We start from the raw sequence: 23,639 nt of genomic DNA on the forward strand, positions 1-23,639 counted from the left end.
TCTAGGTAGTGGGCAACTGAACAGAGTTCAGCTACACAGATACAACTAATAAATTTCTTTTTGCTTTCCATTAGGCTTCTTTGTTTAAAAAAAAAGAGAGAGAGAACAGGTTCATTTAACATACTTAAACTGAATTAAGAAGAGAGGGAGCTCAAAACTAACCTTTCAAAATTTACTACTGGGTACTATTTCCGTTTTCTATAAAATATACATTAAACTGATTTTCTGTTTTTATTATAAAGTAAATTTTCTGTTCAATTGATACATAAATATTAATTTTTTCAGACTTAAATTTTCCTTTAGCATTCATATTTATGATTCAAAAAACAACAGAACAATTTAAAAAATTAAAAAAAAAAAAAAAAAAAAAAAAAAACAATTAGAAATATTAAGTATTCATAACAGCTTTGCTATAAAATAAAAAGATTCAACCAATGTACGACTCATTCTTAATGTACTACCAAATGGAGACAATTTCAAGCTAACCAACAGCTGTACAGTTTAAACCATATAACAGTGGGAATCTAATTTAACTCTACAGTATGGTTGAATGGACATGCTACATGGGATTTTGCAGTTTCCTTCATCTATCATGTAAATATAGATGGTTTCCTTTAGAACATTTTCCAAAAGAGTATCCATTCCTCATACAGACATAAACTTCCTTAGTATGCTTAGCCATAAATAAAAATACATCAGTTCATTATTCCTATATTAATGGTGCAGATTACAAAAATGGAGGGATGATAGAAAAGGATTTTGAATCATAGGATCATGTAAAATAAGGCATTAAAGCATTTCCTAATCCTCATATTCAATATGCAATGACAAAGATTCTACAGAAAATCTCTATTGATAATTTTATTTTTTTAAGAGAAAAAAGAAAAAGGAAAGGAGGGAAAGAGAAAGAAATTAAGAAGAAAATATTAAATGCTCTTGTAAGGGTTTTTCCTTCAAATACATCTTTCATTTCATCTTTTATTGTTTGGATAATTTATTAGTGAAGTGAGGAGTTCATGATCAAAGTTTATACTGCATTTCTTTTCTAGCCAGTATCAAATATTGCATAACAAGTGGCTAAACTAATAATATGCATTTTCATCAGTAAATTAACTGCTACAGGCACCATTTCCCATATATTCCATTTGGAAATTAAATTGTTTCTAGGGTCAATTAGAAATTCAGTTAAATATATTTTCAACATTCTAACACTAAAAGGCTAACTAATTATTATTTACACTTTTTCCCTTTAATATTATTAACTCTAGCATTATTACCAGTTACAATATTTTTTACTTGCAGGTTGAAAAAAAATGTGAATATGCAAGTCCCTATTTGGCAAGATTAGCCAAATAAAAATAATGAAAATAAAACTCAAAATTTTATTGACAATTAAAATGACCATAAATATCATATTATATTATTAGAATATTTTATACAGAATATAACTTTTGTTCTCATCATTTGGAAGACAAACATTCCAAAGAGGCTGAAGACAATGCACATTTGTGCAAGTTAAATAAGTCAATATTTTGATATAATACATATATAGTTTTTATATAATACACATACAGTCATAATGTATTTTCATAATACTAACCAAAGAAAGTATAAAATTTACTTAAAATTTTAGATATCTCATATTTATTCCAGAACCAAACCTAGGGTTTTCGGCACCCAGGGACAGCTGAAGATTTTGCACCCCCTACTGTTTGTAAAGAATGGAAAACATTTCATTCTAAAATTTGGTAACGTAAATTTAGTGCTTGCAGGCTGCGCCCGGGGCAGATGTTCCCCCTTGTCCCTTCCTAGACACACCACTGATTTATTCTACACAAGAACCAGCCAGTAGTTCTCAGTAAAATATATTTTTGATTTATCGCAAGCAAGGATTTTATTCTTCCAAATATTTAAGGGTAGTTAAACCCTGGGAGTAGGTAAGAGCTCCAAGGGCTGATAATTCAATCTAAGTTCAGATTCTATAAATGGGTTAGCTGCACAAGAGTTCAATGGTTTTCCTTATAAGTAACAGGAATAGAAGCAAATTTTCTCGCAGAATGACTTTCATGAAGGCATCGTTCGCCTTATGCAGATAACACTAATATGTTCTGCCATCATCAAATCAACCAGATCCAAATATTTAAAATTAAATATTTAATCCAAAATAAATTTTTTGAAATTTTTAACCGCTGTATTTGTGACTTAAAGAGAATGAAGATAAGCTTGCTTCTATATATTCTAGAGCTCAACTGAAATTCTTCAGAGAAGTGCAATCTATTGTATTAACAATGCATAATACTACGCCATACACATATGAATGTTAAAAAGGTATATGATATTAATCTCATATGCAATCAAACTACACTGGTGTCCAAAAGTTAAGCATTAATTGTAAAATGCGAAAAACATGGAGTAAATATTCGTAAAATTATTCCAAATTTCTTACGGATAGTAATTGGGTGAAGAAGAAACATTGGGTTTATGCAAAGCTTTTCAGTCAACTACGTCCTACGTGAAAAACCTGCGCATGTCAGAACACAGAGAAACCAATTCACGCAGCATAGGCAATTGAGACAAGTTTCGGGCAACTGCTGTGCGAAAGAACGTTGTTAACCATCAAACAAGGTGAATGATGGCACAAAGACGCCAATTGGAGATGTTTGCGAAAGGAAGAATCGTTGGAATCTGGACGATCACAAACCAAAGTGTCTCAAGTTCTGAATGTGAACCAGTCTGTGATCTCAAGACTGTGGCAGAGGTTTCAAAGAGCAGGAGATGTTACCCGGTGACCAGTATCAGGTCGACCAAGAGTTACAACCCCTCGCCAAGACCGATATCTGGTAATAAGTGCGCAATGTCAGAGGGGCAGTACTGCCAGAACACTGGGTTCAGCGTTCACAGTCACCACAGGAATATGAATTTCGAGACAAACTGTTTACAGGAGACTCAATCATGCTAGCCTGTATGCCAAAAGACCAGCAGCTTGCATTCCCCTCACGTCTGCGCAGAAACGCGCTCGTTTGAACTGGAGTTTGAAACATCAACATTGGAGTGTGGGAGAGTGGGCCAATGTGATGTTCAGTGACGAGTCCCGGTTTAGTCTGAGTTCTGATTCTTGTTGGGTAACGATATGGAGAGAACGTGGAACACGTTTTGAACCAAGAAACATATCGTAAAGACATCATTTTCCATCAAGGGGAGTAATGGTATGGGCAGGCATCATGATGGACGGCCGCACAGACCTCCATTTCTTTGACATGAGGTCTGTGACTGGTCAAAGATACAGAGACAAAGTTCTTGAGCTTTATGTTCGCTCGTTTAGAGGTTCTGTCAGTCCCGACTTCTTATTCATGGATGATAATGCACCATGTCACCGAGCGGTGCTGGTTGATGACTTCCTTGAAACGAAAAACATCCAGCACATGTCGTGGCCTGCGAACTCCCCTGATTTAAATCCTATCGAGCATGTATGGGATATGTTCGGGAGACAAATTGCAGCCCTTTTGCACCCACCAAGCTCTGTTACAGAACTGAAGAGAACTCTCCAAGAAGCTTAGAACCATTTGAGCCCACAACTCATTCATCATTTCATAGCAAGTATGGTAAATCGCTGTGCAGTGTGCCTGGCTGTCAGAGGTGACCACACGCCTTATTAAACTGCAGCATCAGTAATTTATTTAATGTTTTCTTTCTTTTTTCTTTAAAATGTGAACCCTTGCTATTCTCCGTTTTCTTTCAAATTGCTACTTTGGATAATAAAATTAATTATTATCATTCCTTTGGTTTGCTTCCTTATTTTATAAACATTTTACACTCACATATCACGTTTCCCACCACTCTGATTTACAGTTCCTTCTTTATTCACATAATTATCAATTATGCTTAACTTTTGGACACCAGTGTACATCTATCAATAAAAGCACATAAAACTTTTGTTTACTGAATTAAAACAGTGCCATCACCTACCCCTGAACAATGCTCTCCACCAACAGACACTCTTTGGAAATGAGGCACAAAAAGTCTGTCGTAAAGTGGAACACGATTATCCACCACGTCATTTGGAGATAAATTAAAATCATACGTCATTTTCTCTTGTAGTTCTTTCTGTGCTCTGAAAATGATAAAAATAACAATGACAAAGTACAGTCTAAATGAAATTTTAATATGTTTTCAAGATATTTATCATGCATTTAAATATACCTTAAAAGTACTTTTAACAAACAAAGGTAGTTAAATGACAATTAAAAAACTATTAAGCATGATAAGTATTAAACAAGAAAACCCTCCATTTTATTTTTTGCAAAACTTCAACTAAATCTCTACTTTGGCTCAGCTTTTGGAGAAAAATAAACTGTATTTGGAGAAAAGTAAACTGTATTTTAGAGCAACTGTATACAGTATAATGTATTTCCCTAATTACAATAATTACAAGAGATTTGTCACAAAACTTAGCTATAATTGTTATTGAAAAGAGGTACTTAATTATTCTGCACTCACCAAATATTCCCGAAAATACAATCCCTGATTTTTATTTTTGTTACCATTCAACAACCCTAGAAGCTCGTCTGATTTCTTTTACAAAGATAGTGAGTTTTCATAGAATAAGCATGAATTAGGGTCATCACAACACATTTTTATAATTTTCAGAATAACATCTGTCAGTATTTTTACGATAATGGCAGTGAATGTATGTGATGATTTTTCCATTTATGATAACTCTTCTATCAAACTTTAAAAAATTCCCATTTTCTGTGTTTAGGTCAAACGCATTGATATTCAGTTGATCAGGGCTGAATTGGACAACCAGAAATGGTATTTTACTTGAAGTCGATAAGGACCTTAAGGACTCCAATAAAAAGAAAACATCTTATGTGGACCCCATACGACTTCTTTGTATGGCGTATTAAATTATACATTTCTTTTTTGCTGTATTTCATTTAAACTCATTTCCTCAAATTACATTAGAGATTATATTTTATATTCAATAAATTAAGTTCTCACTTTGTAGCAAAGCAAACATACATAAAAACCAAAGACATCTTCATTAAAAATTGTAAGATAAAAGAAGCCCCTAAAACATGAAATACAGTTAAAAAAATCAATTTTTACTATTAAAATTAGACTTCCTATGCAAATATGAAGAATTCGACCAACATGCAGGAAGACAAAATTTTAGGGGCAATTTAGAGTTAACTTTTGGTTCCACTTGACAGAAAGTTACTGAAGATGGTGCACCAAATTTCTTAATTCTCTATACTACTAAGAATTTCATATGTAAAGAAGTTCTGCCTTGTTAGGCTTATCTCTCCTTACACTTTTAGATAAGCTAATAATTTTGCTACTATTGCATGAAGATTAACTAAAGGCATAAAACCTTAACTGGAACATAAGCACAACTTAATTCAATCACTTTTAAAGCGAAAAATGCATAATTTACCAACATCAAAGAATAAAAAAGCAGACCTCACTGAGCCAGAAAAAATTACTTTTGGTATGGCAAATTGCAATAAAAAAAAAGACGTGCACAACTAGATGTTACAGCAAACGCATATACAAAATTTCAACATTCTACAGCTAATCGTTATAATCCAAATGGATTATGGGGTGGTCAAAATGCTTATTTCCATTGAAATCTGATAACCAAATTTTTTGTGATTACAATACTTCCTTTACTTTGTACAAGAAATTAAAAAGAGCACTCTCTCCTCCTGCCAAACTGTACACATTGGTAAGAGAAGTAATGTTTTCAGTCCAAAAATTCAATAGAGTTTTATACCTAGTGTAAGCTTGAATTAGATCCCTGCAACACATTTTTTACAATGATTTCTGTCTACCTGTGTGTATGCATATAACAATTTTTTTACTCATTATAACTCTTATAAAATTTTCACAAATTCCTGTTTTCTGTATTTAAGCTTTCTACATTCACATAAAAACTTGATTAGATATAATTGGAGAATTGGAAGTGTTACTTTATAGAAAGCCTATAACATTTCTTAATGGAAAAACTATATTAAAATATACTCCAAAACTTTTCAGTTTTAGTATTTAAGACTTCAGTGAGAACAACATATTAGATTTTGGCTAAATTTGATAAAACAGAAGTGACACTTTACCTGAATTTATGAAAAGATTTTCTTACATATATATATAAAAAAAATAATGATGCAATACAAATTTTCTAAAATTTGTTTTTTAAAATGAGTTTGTCATTAAAAACAATACATTACATTTATAAGCATTGAAAATACTCGTATTCTAAGAGTTATACTATTTTCAATTACAATAAGCTCATTATGTAGATCAACACTAATTATGAAGCAATTAGTGTTGATCTCAATTTAGATTTAATTCTCAATTTCGTGTTCATGTCACTTTTGTCCCATACCACTTTTCAGATAAAAGGATGCTGCCATCAAATTCTGTCACTATCTATTATTTTTAAAGGATTAATATAGCAAATATAAAAAGATGTATGGGAACACTTAAGACCCTATTGGGAATTATAAAGAAAGCTGCTTTTCAAAATTTTAAGATTAATTTTACAAGATTTCAAAATTTTAAGATTTTAAAATCAATGTAAAGTCATTGATTTGTGAATCCAAAACACTATATGACCAGAGAATATATGACTGATGCAATATTTTCAAATCAAAACATAAGAATGGATGTGCACATGAGCTCACATAGTTATCATTGTAGAAGAGGGCAATTCTTAAAAATCTGACCTTATTTTACACACAGACATAAGATGGTTAGGTAGCGGTAAAGCTCTCGTCCAATTTTTTGAACATCTAGAATTGATTAAAAGATATTTCATTTCAAAAGGTGAATGTTTCGAACAACTGGATGACCTTCTCTGGTTGATGGACTTTTGAGAAAAATTTAATATTTTAAGCCTTCAATTTCAGGGGGCAAATAAAGATACAGTGGAAATGGTTTCTGCAATTAATAGTTTTAAATAAAAATTATAATTCTAGAAAGAAAATTTATCAAAAGGGTCTCTTGATCCTTTTCCACAAATGAAAAAAGTCATTGGTGAAAATTCGTTTGACCTAAATTTATTTATTGGTCATCTTCAGAAGATTTTGGAACAATTCAAAAATAGATTCCAGCAATTTTATATTATTGAGCCAGTGGCTTCATTTTTTATAAACCCATTCAGTCCTCAAATTAGTATTTCTGAAGTTGCAAATTCCATAGGGAAAATTATTGAGGAAGAAGAATCTTCAACTGAAGATGAGATTTTAAATATTCACACTGATATTGTATTAAAATCGTGTGGACTTAATGAAAATATCTGGAATCTAGCTAAAAATAAAAAATATCCCCTTTTGAAAAAAGGAGCTTACAAATTAAAATCCTGTTTCGGTTCCACATATTTATGTGAATCATTGTTTTCAACAATGAACACAATTAAATCAACAATCAGATCTCAACTTAACGATAGCAATCTCGAAGATGCTATAGGATTGGGAATATCATCTTATATGCCGACTTTGAAAAATTAATGGATAATATACAATGCCAAAAATCGCATTAAATATAACTATTTTGAATTTTTTGTTACCTTTTTAGTGTAGGATATTGTTTATGATGCTTATGACTGCAATAAAATAAAGAAATATTAAGAATCGTTATACTTTTTTTTGACTGCGCCCGCCAGCGATTTCCCGTTTGTCAGATGTGACCAGATGGGGAATAAGGTTAAGAACCCCCACTCCATGTGAACATCATTGCAGACCAATTGTACCCCTTCTTGACAACAGTGCTCCTGGCAGGTGATGCCATTTAAACAAAATAATGCACCATGCCATAAAAGTCCGTCAGGGAGTGGTTTGAGAAACATTCTGGTGAATTGCAAGAAAAACCTTCGAATTCACCTGACATGAAGCCAATCAAACATTTATGGATCCACCTGGAAAACTAAATTCAGGCTGCCACACTACCACCTTGCAATGTGTAGGAATTGCAGGATCAGTTAGTGAATGCCTAGTACCAGATACCTCAGAATACCTATCATGACTTGGTCAAGTGAATGTCTCACCCGTTGTTGACAGTTTTGAGGGCGAACGGTGGCCTTTCTTCATATTAAACAAGTGATCATAATATAATGGTGCTTCAGTGTATATAATAGATTTGATTAAATTAAATATTATCAGAGTTAACATGATTTTATTAAAGCTCTCAAAATACAAAACTATTAGGTACAGTCAATGAATACTTTTATTTATAAAATTTAATGTTTTGCTTTCATTTAAAATATTTGGTACTTATCCTGCCAAATTTATGCCAATCACTCCAGTGGAAGTTTGAAGATACATATCACACTTTAGACAAAGAACAAGTTACATACATAACATATAAAACCTTAAATACATATAAGCTCAAATTTGTGCCAGTCATTCCAAAAGAAGTCTGGAATAAACAGACAGCTCTTTATTTAGTAAGATAATTAACAAATATAAATTACAAATAAACTATAAAACTACATACTAAAAACTAGTTGGGGTTGTATAAATACCTAGGCAAAGATCTTACGAGTGTGTTCTAATTTTACGCTAATCCATTACAGGTTCTAAATCACACTCAAAAATTATCAACAGGAAAATATATAAGTACCAGATAATTAACTAAAGTCTTATCAAGAATATTTTAAGGCAAATTTCCTCTTTTTCCCTCTTATATTAAAAATTTTCTCATTTAATATACAGTCTGTTTAAAATATGAATAAAATATGAAATACTTTCATTTTCCTGTTTAAGACAATTATGAAGAAATTATACGTCTATTTGAAAATTTTTGCTGCTAATAAAAATTATATATGGTTTGCAAATTATCCGTTATTAAAAAACATGCAAGCACGCACTTTCGCCCCTCTATGTAAGACTGTGTAAAAAACAAACACACATAAATCCCAACACGCTCTAAAACACCACTAAATTTCATCTTTTAGTTTCAATGATAACTTTTGTACAATTCGCTCTGCATGTGCCACTGGACATCACTGGCATCTTTTTGTTTCATATGCATATTTGGGCATATTATCTTCTTATTCTTTTAAAAGCTAATTAAAAAATTTTAGACCTAAAATATGAATAAAGAATAATAATAAAATTTTTTTAAAGAAATAAACACATATAATATGCATGAAATTGATTGTTTGGATTACTTGTATTTTTCAGTTATTCATAACCTGCCATTCTCCCAGATAACTGAGACTGCACTGTATTAAGAAAATTATTCATGAGCCTTGAAAACACAGCACTTATGCAAATACATCTGTATAATATAAATAGTTATAATTAAAGGGAATACTCCTATTAAAATTCTGTTGTTTAAAATTAAATTAAGAGAATTACAATTTGAAGTTTAAATTCAAATTTACAAATTCGTTATTTTTAAAGTAATTTTAAATAGTAAAGTCAAATTGGTATGGAAAAATTGCTTTACTAGCAACAGCCAATATTAGTGGATTTGCCTAAAATTGTGATAAAAATCTGTTAATGATAATTAAAAATGAAAAACCAATAGGAGAGTGAAATAATACCGACTCGTCAGGGGGAATTAGCTTATTTCACACTCCCCTTAATCATTCAAACATCATGTTTCGTTCTTGCTATGCATGTGCAAATCGAAAGTAAAAATGAAATTAAATGTAAGTATTTAATTCCCCACATTTAGCACAGTCATATGCATATCAAGAATTCCCCTACACGATGTAAATTAATTCAAATTATTTGGAATGAAAAACCTTACTTAAATGCAAATGTACTTTTAGAACAAAACATAAGTATCAAACCAATGAGATGAGCAAACATGTAAAAATGGGAAAATAAAACATTATAATGTAAATGTAACAAGGATAAAACATGATGTTTGAACGATTGAGGGGAGTGTGAAATAAGCTAATTCTCCCTGAAAAGTCGGTATTATTTCATTATCCTATCAGTTATTGCTTTTTAATTATCAATAACAAATTTTTATCACAATTTTATGCATATCCGCTACTATTGGCCATTGCTTCTAAATTTTTCCATACCACTTTGACATTTACTATTTAATATTTTTGAAAAATTTAATATTTAAAAATAATGAATTTGTAAATTGGAATTTAAACTTCAAATTGTAATTCTCTTAATTTAATTTTAAACAATAGAATTTTAATAGGAGTAATTCCCTTTAATTATAATTACATTAAATTAAATTATTGCAGCCTCGCCGCAGGATTCTTAATAGTCCTTATTACATTTAATTATTTGTTAATATTTTTATGTATAGTATATACAGTGAAATGTGTTTAACGCGAAAACGCTTAAGATGAAATATCGGTTAAAATGAAACAATACAATGGTCCCGAAAAACTACTATGTATTTTCATGCATTTTGTTTCTCTTAACACAAAACAAAAACACGGAAAACAAAACAGGGAAAACACCGGCCTAAAACAAGATTTAAGAAGGGTGTGAAATGAAAGAGACGTGGTTTCACATGTTTCATAGAAAGGAGGCTAACTTGGCTTTGAAATACCCTCGGAATAGCCTGCGACACAAGCCAGTTTTGTTTATCTAAACTACTTTCATCATCCACACCTCTACAAATGCTATACAAACTTTTCATCTCTCATCAGTTGGCTTTGGAATTCGGTGACGAGAACATCACAGTGGGAGTAAAAATCTGCGAGTTTGGTTCATATGTCGCACTTTGCATGTCTCTGTCTCTTCATTTATTGCACTCTGCATGGAATTCAATGACTCCAAAGATGATTGAAAATTGTTTTTGTCATGCACGATTTTCAAAAGGATCAGATTCTTTGGCGCCAAAAGAAATGGAGAAGAGTGTCGAGTCGACACTTAATGAAGTGTTTGAGAAAATTTGTATTATTGGACTGTCCTACTGTATTATTCGAAGAATTCATTGCAGTAGTTGATGATAATGTGTATACAGTCCTAATTATGGCAGACAAAAGCATTTTGAAGTTTCTTCAAAAATCAAAAAATACCATTGATGCAGATTCCGATGACGAAAACGAAATGAATAATGCAGCTCCTGTTCCCATGTCATCCAATATGAGGAACATCATGAAAAGTATGCACATTTATTTAGATGTACATTCCAATGTGAAATGAATAACAAAATGAATGATATCATCAATTTGTTAACAATTTGATGCTAAAAAAAGACAATGTAAAGTAAAATATCAGATTATTTTCCAAAGACTCAATAAATGTTTTGTTTTTCAAAAAACCTGAAAATTTTGTATTAAATTTCATAAAGTTCTTGTGGATATTTTTTTCATTGATTTTTATTATATACATGCATATATACATATCTATGTAAATAAAATGTACTCTAATAAACATAATTTTGTTGAATATATGTTTTTTTTGGGGGGGGCAATATCCTTTAACATGAAAAAATATATCAGTCCCCTCAGTTTCGTGTTAAACGATTTTCACTGTATATGCACAATGATAAGTTACTTTATTATCTTAGGCTCAAATTATAATATATAAATATTTGCAGACAACTCACTTTTCTTCATCACTGATTGCATGGCTGCATGTATGTAAAAGAAAAATCTTATAAAACTCACATTTTTATTGCAAGTACTGATACATGTGTTTAAAGGGGGAAAAATCAAAGTACTGAACATTGTTCTTTAAATTTGATTCATGATAAATGTAAGTATTTTAAAAACTTATATTTTAAAACAGTAAAGCAACATACATAATCTAGATGCAGAATTATGGCATCAAAAGAAGTCAAAAACTTAAGATAAATTTTCATCATAAAATAGATAAATATTTATCATGTTTTTAATCAATAAAACTTAATTCAAATTGAAAATATTTTCCAGAAAATATATTTTGCAATCTAAAAATATGTACAGACTCATTCATTTTTAATTCAGTAACAATTTATCTTCATTTGTCTTGTTACAGTGACTTGTCACACTATTATTACTACTACTGCTATGTAAGATACTGTAGTTCACATCTTCTCTCATCTTGGAAAAATTGCTGCTAGATACTGGAAGAATGTGAATTAGAAGTACAGTCTGACAAGTCATCTTTCTCATCTGACTCTGGTAAGTAAAATAATCGAACGAAGTAAAAAAACTTCCCCAATCCAGTATTTAGCAAGTGACAGCACAGGTTGGAAATAGCTTGGTGATAACATGTAATGTGTTTACCTAGCACAAATAAAAATCTCTCGTACATTTTTATCAATGAACATTATATAAATAACCTTTCAGATGTATTCATTCTGATTAATCTAGACACTTACCTCAAGAAAAATAGCAATCATACACATCCACAGCTTCTTAACAATGTTCTAAAGAAGATTTATCCAAGTTTGGTGTAAAGATAAGCCTTCTTGTTAATTAAATTCTGACTTGCTAGATTTAAGATTTCTTGCAAAATTCTGTTAAAAGCATGGATTCATCAGCTATGAATATTGCCAAATTGTGGATTATTCTTCAGGAGACATAGTGTTTACTGTATTCAAACTCCACAAAAAGCTTGTGAAGTCAGTATCTCATCTCATTTCTACAGCTCCATGGGTGCAGCTATCACATCTTATGAAGACATAGATACTACAGTACAAAGTCTGTAATCTGGACGTCCATTATCCAGAATAATCTATATTCCGGACCTCAAACTTTTTTTTTTGTATGCTTTACACATGCGCGCAATGCGTTTACACATGCCCGTTTAATGTATAATGGATGGTATAAGCTAGGCTAAAATTATCTTTACTGATTCTAAGGCATTTCAGTTAATGTTGCAGATTTCCCTGTTCCTTAATCTTCTAACTGGATCCGACTTATTATTTTTTTTGCAGACTGTTAAAGCAATTTTATAAAAATTAAACTTGAACTTTCGATTATGTCAAAAAGAGTTTCTGATTCTGGAGCTGCCAAAGGATTTACAAAGTGAAAGCATGTTTCGATGTCTATCAAACAAAAAGTGGAATTGCTGTAAAAAATTGATAAAGGCATACCTGTCTCAAAATTATGCGAGAAGTATCACATTGGAAAGTCAAAAGCATATGACTACCGCTTCCGATAGCGAAGAAAGTGACAGAGAGGTTATTGAAAACGAAAAAGTTTCGATTGACAAGTCAATCGGTATTCTCGACACAGCAATTACAGGAATTGAACAGTGGAACTTTGTAACTAAATAAGAAATTATGTCTGTTTATAGAATTAAAGAGAAAGTATTAGCACAAAAAACGAAGCAACTTAAATAACTTACATTGAAAGAAATGTGTAATAAAGTAAACAAATAAATATTAAGCTTTTTTTTTTAATAAATTTTGATACGCTTTAGATCATAAGTGCTCTTTTTTCATAAATTATGGTTTCATATTTTTAATTGTATAATTTCTGCATGCCATCTTACGAGATTTAAATTGATGATCTATAATCCAGAAAAACCCCTAATCCGGAATCGCCGAAGTCCCGACAAGTCTGGATTACAGACTTTGCACTGTATTTTCTCTGACATTTTTTTGAACTAGAAAGATTTTAAGTTTTACTAATGTTTATTTTACTTTAAACTTTGCTATCCTATCTTATTTTCCATTTCCGGCCAGAATAAGCATGAGAAGGATTTTTATGCTAATGAGTTTGCAAACTGGAAAAAGTACTTAAGATACGGCTTTTAGCCAAAAGAGAGAAAGCCTTCCTGTTGCCCTGCTACGTGTGTGCTTTTCAGTCAATTTGTGTCTGCCTTTAAGGCCAGAACTTAGTTCCTGCTGATATACTAGATGTATTGTAGAATTTGCACTGGGCTCACTACATACATAGTGTCACAAGCCAATCTTCACTTTAATAGATTCTGTAAAGCATTTAAGTTTAGTTCTTATTTAGTTAAGTTAGTTATTAAGTGAATATTTCTTTATTTTCTACGTTTTAGACCAAAAGTGTTGGTCTCTGTATCCCGAAGTGCAGAAGTGCTTGTACACTGCGAGAAATAAAGGGTTAAGATAACTTCACTTGTGTTGTCTATTCCACGCACACATGAACTCCCTTTTCCTACTCAGGATTACACTGATGTTTCCCAAGGCAATTAGAAGGAACCTGATTCCTGATAAAACTACTATTAAATATATAAATGCAAATAAAGAATCTTAATTAAAAAAATGTTGCAAATTCTTCCTTTTTAATAATACAGATTACAGACAATTAAAAAACAGCACATTTAGCATAAAAGTAGAGGTAATCAAAAGTCAACACATTTTGAATAATATATATTTTAAATACACACACACTATTTTTGAAACAGATCAAGTGATAGTAAAAAAATGAGTTAAAACGTTCATACTGCTTAAAAATTACTACCTCGTAGAAAGCTGTCTTTGTATAGCACGGCGTGACTGATCCTTTTCAATAGGAAAATGTGGTACTTCATAGGGTGCTGAAATTTCTTTTCCTTTTGCAGCCTCCATAGAATGATGAATAATAGTTTCTGCTACCTTTATATAGCTTTCATCAGCTTCAGTGGACTGTAAAACACTGGGAACTTCATAAACGAAAACTGGAGAATCACTTCCTAGAAAAAAGACAATATCCATTATACTGAAAAAATAAATAATTAAAAAGTGGAAACATTAAAAGAAGAAATTAGAAGTCTCATGCCAGTATAAAATGAACAACATAAAGAAAGATATTGTTATGAAAATCTGGGGTTTTGTTTTCGAGTATGTACATATTTGTTCCTTTTCATATATGCATCGAAAAGGTGATTAACTATAAAGACAAAAGCTACTTTGGTTCAATATATGAAATTTACTACTAAATAACATTTGTTGCTTCTGAACACTAAATACTTTCTGATTATCTGAACACAGGGTTCATAGCCACATTTTAGTTAAAAAAATAAGCACCTATAAGCATTTTTCAAGCATATTTTAAGAAAAAAATAAGCACCTGTCTAACTACATCATATATAACTGCATAACCTTAAAAATTATACTTTAATTTAAAATATGAGAAATGAAGTACTTATTAAGAGAGAATAAGCATTACCTCAACCATGGAAAATAATTACTTTTTTTGTTTTTAATTTTCAATAATAGTTCAATTTACAGAACTAGTTTACAATGAGAGAAAAAAATCTATGAAGAACTAAACTATATTACAAGATTTAATGATGAAATTTCAGTTCAAAATAGAGAAAATAAATAATAATAAGGCATATACTTATTGTATTCGCTTGGAACCTAATAATAAATACAATTTATTTTTCTACTCATATTGATATTTAAATAATTTAATTCTAAATTCTGAACATTTTCTAAATTTTCATTGTATATCAGTTTTTTCTTAAGAGATATTGCAAACAAAGTAATTTAAGTAAAAAAGAGGAACATTTCTGAAATCAGAAGATAGAAATTTGCTTCATGCAATCATCTTTAACAGTTAAAAGCTTAACTAACTGGCATACTTGAAAATATTCGGACAGTCGAGCGTAACTTGAAGGAGCGGAGGGGAGGGGGTGGTAGACTGTAGCCGCTCTTTAGATTTTTCCGCTAAATATTTATATTCCGCTAAATATTTATTTCCGCTAGATATATTCCGCCAAGTATTTCCGCTAGATTTTTCCGCTGAATAAATAATGCTTTTGACATTTCAATATGTGCATCATATAAAAATAAACCAACGGAACTAAAAAATATTCTGCTTAGCAAGCACATTAAAACTCTTTTAAGTGTTCATAAACAAATCTCGGACCGAACATCAAAATTAATTATCTCTGCAAAATATTGCAAACGTTATTGCGCAATACGTGCGCCGTAATTCTTCCCTACGTGATATTACGCAATCGGAATCAACAACTGCCGGTATTGGGAGAATAAAGAAAATTTTCAACAGGCGGCGTTAAATTTCAGGAATAAAATCATTCTTCGCTTGGGTTGGTAGACCGTAGAACTTTTAGTCCTATTCAATCCAGATTGGAAAGTGACCAAAAAAAAAACTTTGTTTTGCAGTGAACTGTAACAGTTTCAATATTCAAGATTTTGCGGAGAAAGGGGAGACCTCCCAACCTTCATACTGTATAATGTATTGGCTAAAAAAATGAAACTATTTTGACTATTCGATTACTTTCCCTTTATTTAAGCCATTCCGAATATTATTCCTTAGAAAGCTAATCTGTGTTAAAACACAACCATTTTTGGAAGTTTACTATACTTCAGTTACTGCAACTATGTTATTATAAACATTCATACATATGCTCATAATATAAGCATAACGATCATAATAAACACGAATATGAACTGACCAAGCAGAACGAGAAGGCAAATCGTTTTAAGATCTTGATAGAAATTCAAACGTGTGTAGTATTTGGGTGGGAGGAAGAGAATGCCGAATGTAGCGGAATTTTCTACTGCTTTCGCAATTCTTTGACCAATAGAACGACGGGCACCTCTCTAATCTTCGTGCACACCAAATGTTATGTTAATGCAGAGAAAGGGGGAAAAGCTATTTCCGGGAGTATGACTCACCATCTGACATTCCATATTAGGAAGAAAAGTTGTTTATTTAGTTTCGGCTTTGGTACGGGGAAAAATAGCGCGTTCATTAAAAAAAAAAAAAAAAAAAAGCACTAAAAGCAAAAAATAAGCACTAAAAAAAAAAAAAAAAAAAAAAAAAAAAAAAAAAAAAAAAAATAAGGGCCTTTAAAGAAAAAGTAAGCACCTATAAGGGCCTTTATATTTTATTTTCAAATATAAGGACTTATAAGCACTTATAAGGACCGCTACGAACCCTGTGCACACCTGCCAAAAAGTCACAAAACAATTTCATTAGGCAAAGCAGTATGTTACAAAAAAGTATTTATGTGACAAACCACATACGTGCATAGCTCACTTCTCTTGGCTTCAGTGCAATGTCCATGTTGAGTCTGGGTTATTCCCTGATTTTTAATCGAGATTAAAAATAGATTATTATGTACATGGGAAGAACAACAATGGGAAACAAAAAAAGAATTTTTTGAAAAAGGTACATGTATTACCAATATTTCTTGCTTTTTAAATTTTATAGTTTGATTTCTTTTATATGGAATTCTTAGTGTGCTACTATTTTGAGAATGATCATTGCCTTTATCAGCATGGCAAAAAATTTATTGCCAATAATCTGTGAATGCTTTCTAAAGTCAGCAATGAGTTTGCAACTTCTTTTATGGATGGGGGATGCATATAGTCAGAAAGTACTGAAACAGTATATGTTACTAATATATGTTTGATTAAGTATAAATGTGATTAAGTGCAGCAGGAGTATAAATATTAGAAATTTTAGAGATAATTTTATAAAATATATATATATATATACCAGAAAAAACAATTTAGCAAGAAAATTATACAATTCCATTAAAATACTCATTTACCATTTATAATAGAAAGCAGAAAGATGCAAATTTTGGTATTTACGTATTGTCCTATCGACAATGAGAGCTGGCTATCATCAAGTTATGAAAGCTAGTGAAGATCCCGCCAAAGTTGCACCAATCATTCCTAAAAATTCTGAAGCAACTGAAAGCTCTTTATTTGATAAACAATCAGTATTCAATCTGCTTTGATTATGTGCTCCATGAAAAGGATATCATCAATTTCTGCTATTATTTTAGGCACAACGATTCTACCGGAAGCTCTACTTAGAATACTAAACGTACAAAACTCCCTCATGCTAAAGGTGCTTCCCTCATGCTCAGAATACAAAAAAGTCTGATCTATTACAGTTTTGTCGGCCATAAGCAACTGGCCATATCAAGTCCAGTTAATCTATAGTTTTAGGGTGGCTTTTGGATTATCGCCAAGTTGTTGTTTCATTTATGGTAACCTGAGTAGTTGAATGTTATGGAAACCATGTTATGACGTGATCGCTTGCATGATTGCGGCGAATTTGAACGATGCGAATTCAGGGCTTATTTCTGCATTGGATGCCAGTTAGGAAGTCGTTTGCTCTTTTTGTGCTGTACACCATAAAATGGCTATATATGATGAGATTAATGTGAAGTTTCTGTACAATTTGGAATGAAAGAGGAAAAAGCATTAATTGACTGCTGTGTAAATGAAGGTTTACTTAGCAGTCATTCTAAGTGACCTGGTTGTATGTTATTTCATTGTGTGATTTAAAATGCACTTTACTGATCTTTGAATGGCTACAAATTTTAATTTGATTTTTGTTGCTTAATTTTGTTCAATTTTGACAATGAGTAACTTTAACATTATATGACTTCATCATTTTCTTAATTTTCTTAAAGTGAAAATAGATCCATGAGTAGATGGAGGAAGTGAAGGGAATGTGCAATTCTCTGATTTTTTTTTAAGTGAAATTTTTTAAGTAAATAGATCGATGTGTTTGCACAATTCTTTTACTTGCTATTTTGGTTTCCTGTAGCTGCCATCTTGAAATTGTGCCTTGCTATCAATCACCAAAAATTGCCAATTTTTGCAAAAGGGGCACCCTGAAATATATTTTTATATAAGTCCATAATTTTATGGGGATTAATACATAATTTTTTTATGGGACGATTCGATAACTTTGAAAAGAATCCACTCCTAAGAATGAATCATCCCTCCTAACAGCAATAACAGTTAATATATATCCTCCTTCATAAAAAAAGTGACTTATCAAGAATCAATTGGGGTTCCATCTAATGAAAGAAGAGATGTTATGAAAATGTTATATCATGTTTATCCATAATTGGTGCCAAATTGCACTGTTTGGCAGTAGTTTCAAGTTAACAGGATAATCTGTAAGCACCCAAACTTTATATTTAAAACTATACAATTTAGAAATTTTTCATTAGGTAACTGATTAATTACAGACTGATAAAAAAAAACTTTCCACCTTTTAAGATATTGATCACATTTTAAATTCATATAACTTTCTATAAAACTCAAACTAAGGTGAATTTTGCCTAATTTAAAAATACAGTCAAAAGTCGTTAATCCGGACTCGTCGGGACTTCGGCGATTCCGGATTATCGATTTTTCCGGATTATAGATCATCAGTTTAAATCTCGTAAGATGGCATGCAGAAATTCTAAAATTAAAAATATGAAACCGTAATTTATGAAATAAAGAACAATTATGATCTAAAGGGTATCAAAATTTACAAAAAAAAAGCTTAATATTTGTTTGTTTACTTTATTAAACATTTCTTTCAATGTAAGTTGTTTTAAGTTGCTTCGTTTTATGTGATAATACTTTCTCTTTAATTCTATAAACAGACATAATTTCTTGTTCAGTTACAAAGTTCCGCTGTTCAAGTCATGTTAATTGCTGTGCTGAGAATACCGACTAACTTGTCAATCGAAATTTTTTCGTTTTCACTAACCTCTCTGTCACATTCTTCATGTCTTTATCCGTTTTTTCAGCAATTCCACTTTTTGTTTCATGGACATCGAAACATACTTTCGTTTTGTAGATCCTTTGGGAGCTCCAGCATCGGAAATTCTATTTGACATAATCGAAAGTTCAAGTTTACTTTTATAAAATTGCTCTTACAGTCTCCAAAAAATAATAAGCCACATCCAATTCGAAGATTAAGGAACAACGCAATCATCAACATTAACTGAAATAGATTAGCTTATACCGTCCGTTATACATTAAATGCACACGCGAGAACGTATTCTGCGCTTGCGCAGACGCATAAGCGCAGTCGTAAAGGTCTTACGCACACGCATAAATGCCTATGCGCATGTGTCAAAGCAGCGCATGCATAGAAAGTTTTTAGCTTTGAGGTCCGGATTATAGATCATTCTGGATTATGGGTGTCCGAATTAACGACTTTTGACTGTATTAGATTAGTTGGATTAAGGAAAACACCCCACAGTTATCTACTCAAAATATTCCTATTACACATTTTAAATGCCTTCCCCTAAGTAGCAATCATGCTGAATAATCGACAAGTTATACAAATGTCATAAGCTTTTCCCACCAACAAGAGCAATTTATTTAAAAAAAAAAGGAAGCACTAACATATAATTATAAATATATATAAGACATAAAATATTACGCTATCAAAGCAACATAAGCTGTGGAATTCCCGATGATGGAAACCTGATAAGATAGAATGAAAGAAAAACATTGTTCATCAGAAATAATGTGATGAGATAAGAGACACACCATTTGATTCTTAATTTTGGACAAATAACTAAATCTAATTTTTAATACGGTCCCCAAGTTCCTATACTCATACCTGAGAAAATTTTATACTTGGTATGAAAAAATAAAGTTATAAGAAGTTTCACCCCCATATGCCAAAAATTGACGGGGATATTTAATTTCAAATTTTACAATTTTTTATGTCATTTTCAACTTGCCTTGAGCAATAGGTTAATTAAGTTATAATAATTCAAGGAAGTCAATTGAAATGAAGTGTAGGCAAAATATGTATATAATTTAATAAGCCATACAAGAAGTCATGGTGTCTACATCGGATTTTTTTGCATGTGTCACACATGCACATTTGATATTTTTTCATAATAAAACATATAAAGAATCCCGATTCTTAGTTAACCTTTGAAACAAAATAAAATATGGGCTGAATATATGCCTAATTTAAAGAGGTTTGTGCTTCAAATGTACCTTTCAGCTACAAGTTACTCAGAGAAAATGCAATGGTCTTGTTGCAAACTTACAGAATAAAGAATTTATTTCAATGGCTGTTTTAGCATATCAGAATAGCCATGTGGCCTCCCATACATTAGAGGTCCTATTTTAGTAATTTTTTATTATTCTCGAGGTATAAGTAAAAGCCTCCACACACTTCAAAAGCCCAGAGGCAATTAATTCTGTTAAAATAGTTCTGATTCACCCCTGTATAATAAAGATGACTTGAAATGGTTAAAAGTGACACAGAATTGCTATTTACGAGGGCCATCCAGGAAGTAGATTACGTTTCCGTCTGTGTCCGCTAGGGGCGGGGCTAGCGCGGCCATCTTGGGGTCAGAGCGTTGCGCAGCTCAGTCTGCATCTAGCCGTGCTAGTGAGAGGTTCGTGCTGTGCTCCGTTCAGATACTGTGACGGTTTGAAATGTCTGCGTTAATTGAAAATCCTGCGAGGTGCGCTCAGTAATAAGGTTTCTGACTGCAAAAAACTGTAAACCGATAGAAATCTATCGGCAGCTTCGTGAAGTGTATGGGGACAACATTATCACTGAAGGTGGAGTGCGTCAGTGGGTCATAAGATTTCAAAATGGCCGAACCAATGTTCACGACGAAGATCGAAGTGGGAGACCCAGCATAGTGACCGCCGAACTTCTCGAAAAAGTCGATGCTAAAGTCCGTGAAAATCGAAATTTCACAATAACGGAACTTTCTTTGAGTTTTCCACAAATTTCGCGAAGTTTGTTGCACGAAATCATCAGCGAAAAGCTTGGTTACCACAAGTTTTGTGCAAGATGGAAGGCAAGAAGAGGTAACGAAGTGGTTGAAGGCGCAGGCGGCCGAATTTTTCGACGAAGGAATTTCCAAGCTCGTACATCGCTACGATAAATGCCTTAATTTGTATGGTGACTATGTAGAAAAGTAGTATTTGAGTGTGGCTTTCATCTGTATATAATAAAATTTGTTTCCTATACTTTGTTTATTTTTTTATTCCAAAACGTAATCTACTTTCTGGATAGCCCTCGTATATCATATATGTAAGCACTGAAAAAGACAGATTAAATAATGGTTGACCAATATGACAAATTTAATCAAAGTTTACACACGTAAAAGACATCTTCTACAGTGATGAAACTGTGAAGGTTTTTTCTTTTTTTTTTTTTTTTTTCTTTTTTTTTTGTTTTTTCGTTTGTTTTTTTCCAAAAATGTAAGGACAGATTTAACAAAGATAAGGACAGATAATAAAGATGTGTAAAGCTAATATATAAAGATAGATAATTCTAGGTATAATTTCAATAGTTCTGTAAAATTCCTTCTTGCACAAGAAAGCTAAATAACTTTATGCATGTTTTTGAAATTTCTCCAGAAAACTGACAGAAAAATCAAAACAAAAATACAAGTGAGGTAAAAATATATTTATGGATACCCCTTGGCAGTTTTTGGCAGTACATGGATACCGAGTTTGTGGAAATTCTTTGATTTGATATTTTGGCTTGTATAGCAAAAATTGCTAGTACACAAAGCCAAAATAACAAGATAAAGATCCATAAACTTTGTATCCATGTACACATCAACCTATTTTCACTTAAAAAAACATCAGAGAATTGCACAAATTTGGCATTGCACACTCCCTTGACTTTCTCCATGTACACGTCAACCTATTTTCACTTAAAAAAAGTCATCAGAGAATTGCATAATCTAGGCATTGCGCACTCTCTCGACTTCGTCTGTGTACACATCAAACTATATTTACTTAAAAAGTCACAGGAGCAGCCAACAAAACAATACATATATAATTTCAATAAACTACATTTTAAATCAAACAATGAAATAACATAAAAAAGGAAATTCGCCTTTGCACTACACAAAGGAAATATTCACCTACTTTATTTACGAATTAACACGTCTTCAGTCAAACAAAATTCCTTAACAGCATCGAAAAACTTCCTAAAATTATCTGAACTAGAATCTGTATACCGATGTTGCCACATAAATTCACAAAATAAGAGTAAAAAATATCCTCCATAGCATCGTTCGACCATACGCATTTCCTTCCTACAAACGGAACACTTAATAATGGCTACTAAGTAAAAAGTAAGCCTTCATTTACATACCAGTCAAGTAATGCTCTTTTCCCCTTTCTTTCCAAATCGTACAGAAACTTAAAATAATCTTACCTCATTCAGCCATTTTACCATCTAAACCACAAAATAAGCAATAAACTTCCTAACCAACACACACAAACCCTTATGAATTTACCGCGATCATGCAACCGATTACATCATAATAGGGTTTCCATAACATTCAACTGCTCAGGCTACCATAAATGAAACAACAACTTGGCAATAAATGAAACAACAACTTCATGATAATACAGTCAAAAGTCGTTAATTCGGTCACCCATAATCCAGAATGATCTATAATTCAGACCTCAAAGTTACAAACTTTCTGCGCATAGGTATTTACGCGTGCGTGTAAGACCTTTACGGCTGCGAATATGCAAGTGTGCATGCGCAAAATACATTTACGCATGCACGTTTAATGTATAACGGATGGTATAAGCTAAGTTAAAATGATCTAATTCAGTTAATGTTGCAGATAAGTTAATGTTGTTCCTTAATCTTCGAATTGGAACCGGCTTATTATTTTTTGCAAACTGTTAAAGCAATTTTATAAAAGTAAGCTTGAACTTTCGATTATGTCAAATAGAATTTCCGATATATATTGACTAATACGTAAAGGATCTACAAAGCAAAGGTATGTTTCGAAGTCCATTAAACAAAAAGTGGAATTGCTGCAAAAAATGGATAAAGGCATATCTCTAACCATTCTGAAATCTGTTTATCAATTTCACGCTGCTCTGCGGCGGGGAAGGGGGTGACGCCGCGGTGCGCAATGAATTGGAAGTTGATCTGTCTGCACTATCCTTATCTTCAGGGCAGATGTTTTTATTTTATTTGGCTTATAATTCCTTACTAAATGTAGTATTTCATCTCAATGTACTCCGTCTTTGAT

At 31.8% G+C, this 23,639-nt stretch overlaps 1 protein-coding gene across 6 annotated transcripts in view; it reads right to left on the bottom strand.

Moving 5' to 3' along the window:
• LOC118188776 (AMP deaminase 2-like) overlaps positions 1-23,639 on the bottom strand; it is an 87,838-nt gene that overhangs the window by 54,118 nt on the left and 10,081 nt on the right. For 4 of the 6 annotated variants that reach the window (XM_085812200.1, XM_085812197.1, XM_085812199.1 and 1 more), the window contains exons 2-4: positions 14,351-14,561; positions 11,536-11,559; positions 3,967-4,111 (exon numbers count right to left, since the gene is read on the bottom strand). In XM_085812200.1, the coding sequence (XP_085668326.1) occupies positions 3,967-4,111; positions 11,536-11,559; positions 14,351-14,561 (380 nt within the window). The remainder of the gene's footprint in view (positions 1-3,966; positions 4,112-11,535; positions 11,560-14,350; positions 14,562-23,639) is intronic. The other 2 variants (XM_085812198.1, XM_035359280.2) reach the window with 1 other exon arrangement.

Source organism: Stegodyphus dumicola, chromosome 2 (genome assembly GCF_044657685.1).
Source record: "Stegodyphus dumicola isolate Sdum_Otavi_A_Nest chromosome 2, ASM4465768v1".
Classification (NCBI taxonomy): Eukaryota; Metazoa; Arthropoda; class Arachnida; order Araneae; family Eresidae; genus Stegodyphus; species Stegodyphus dumicola.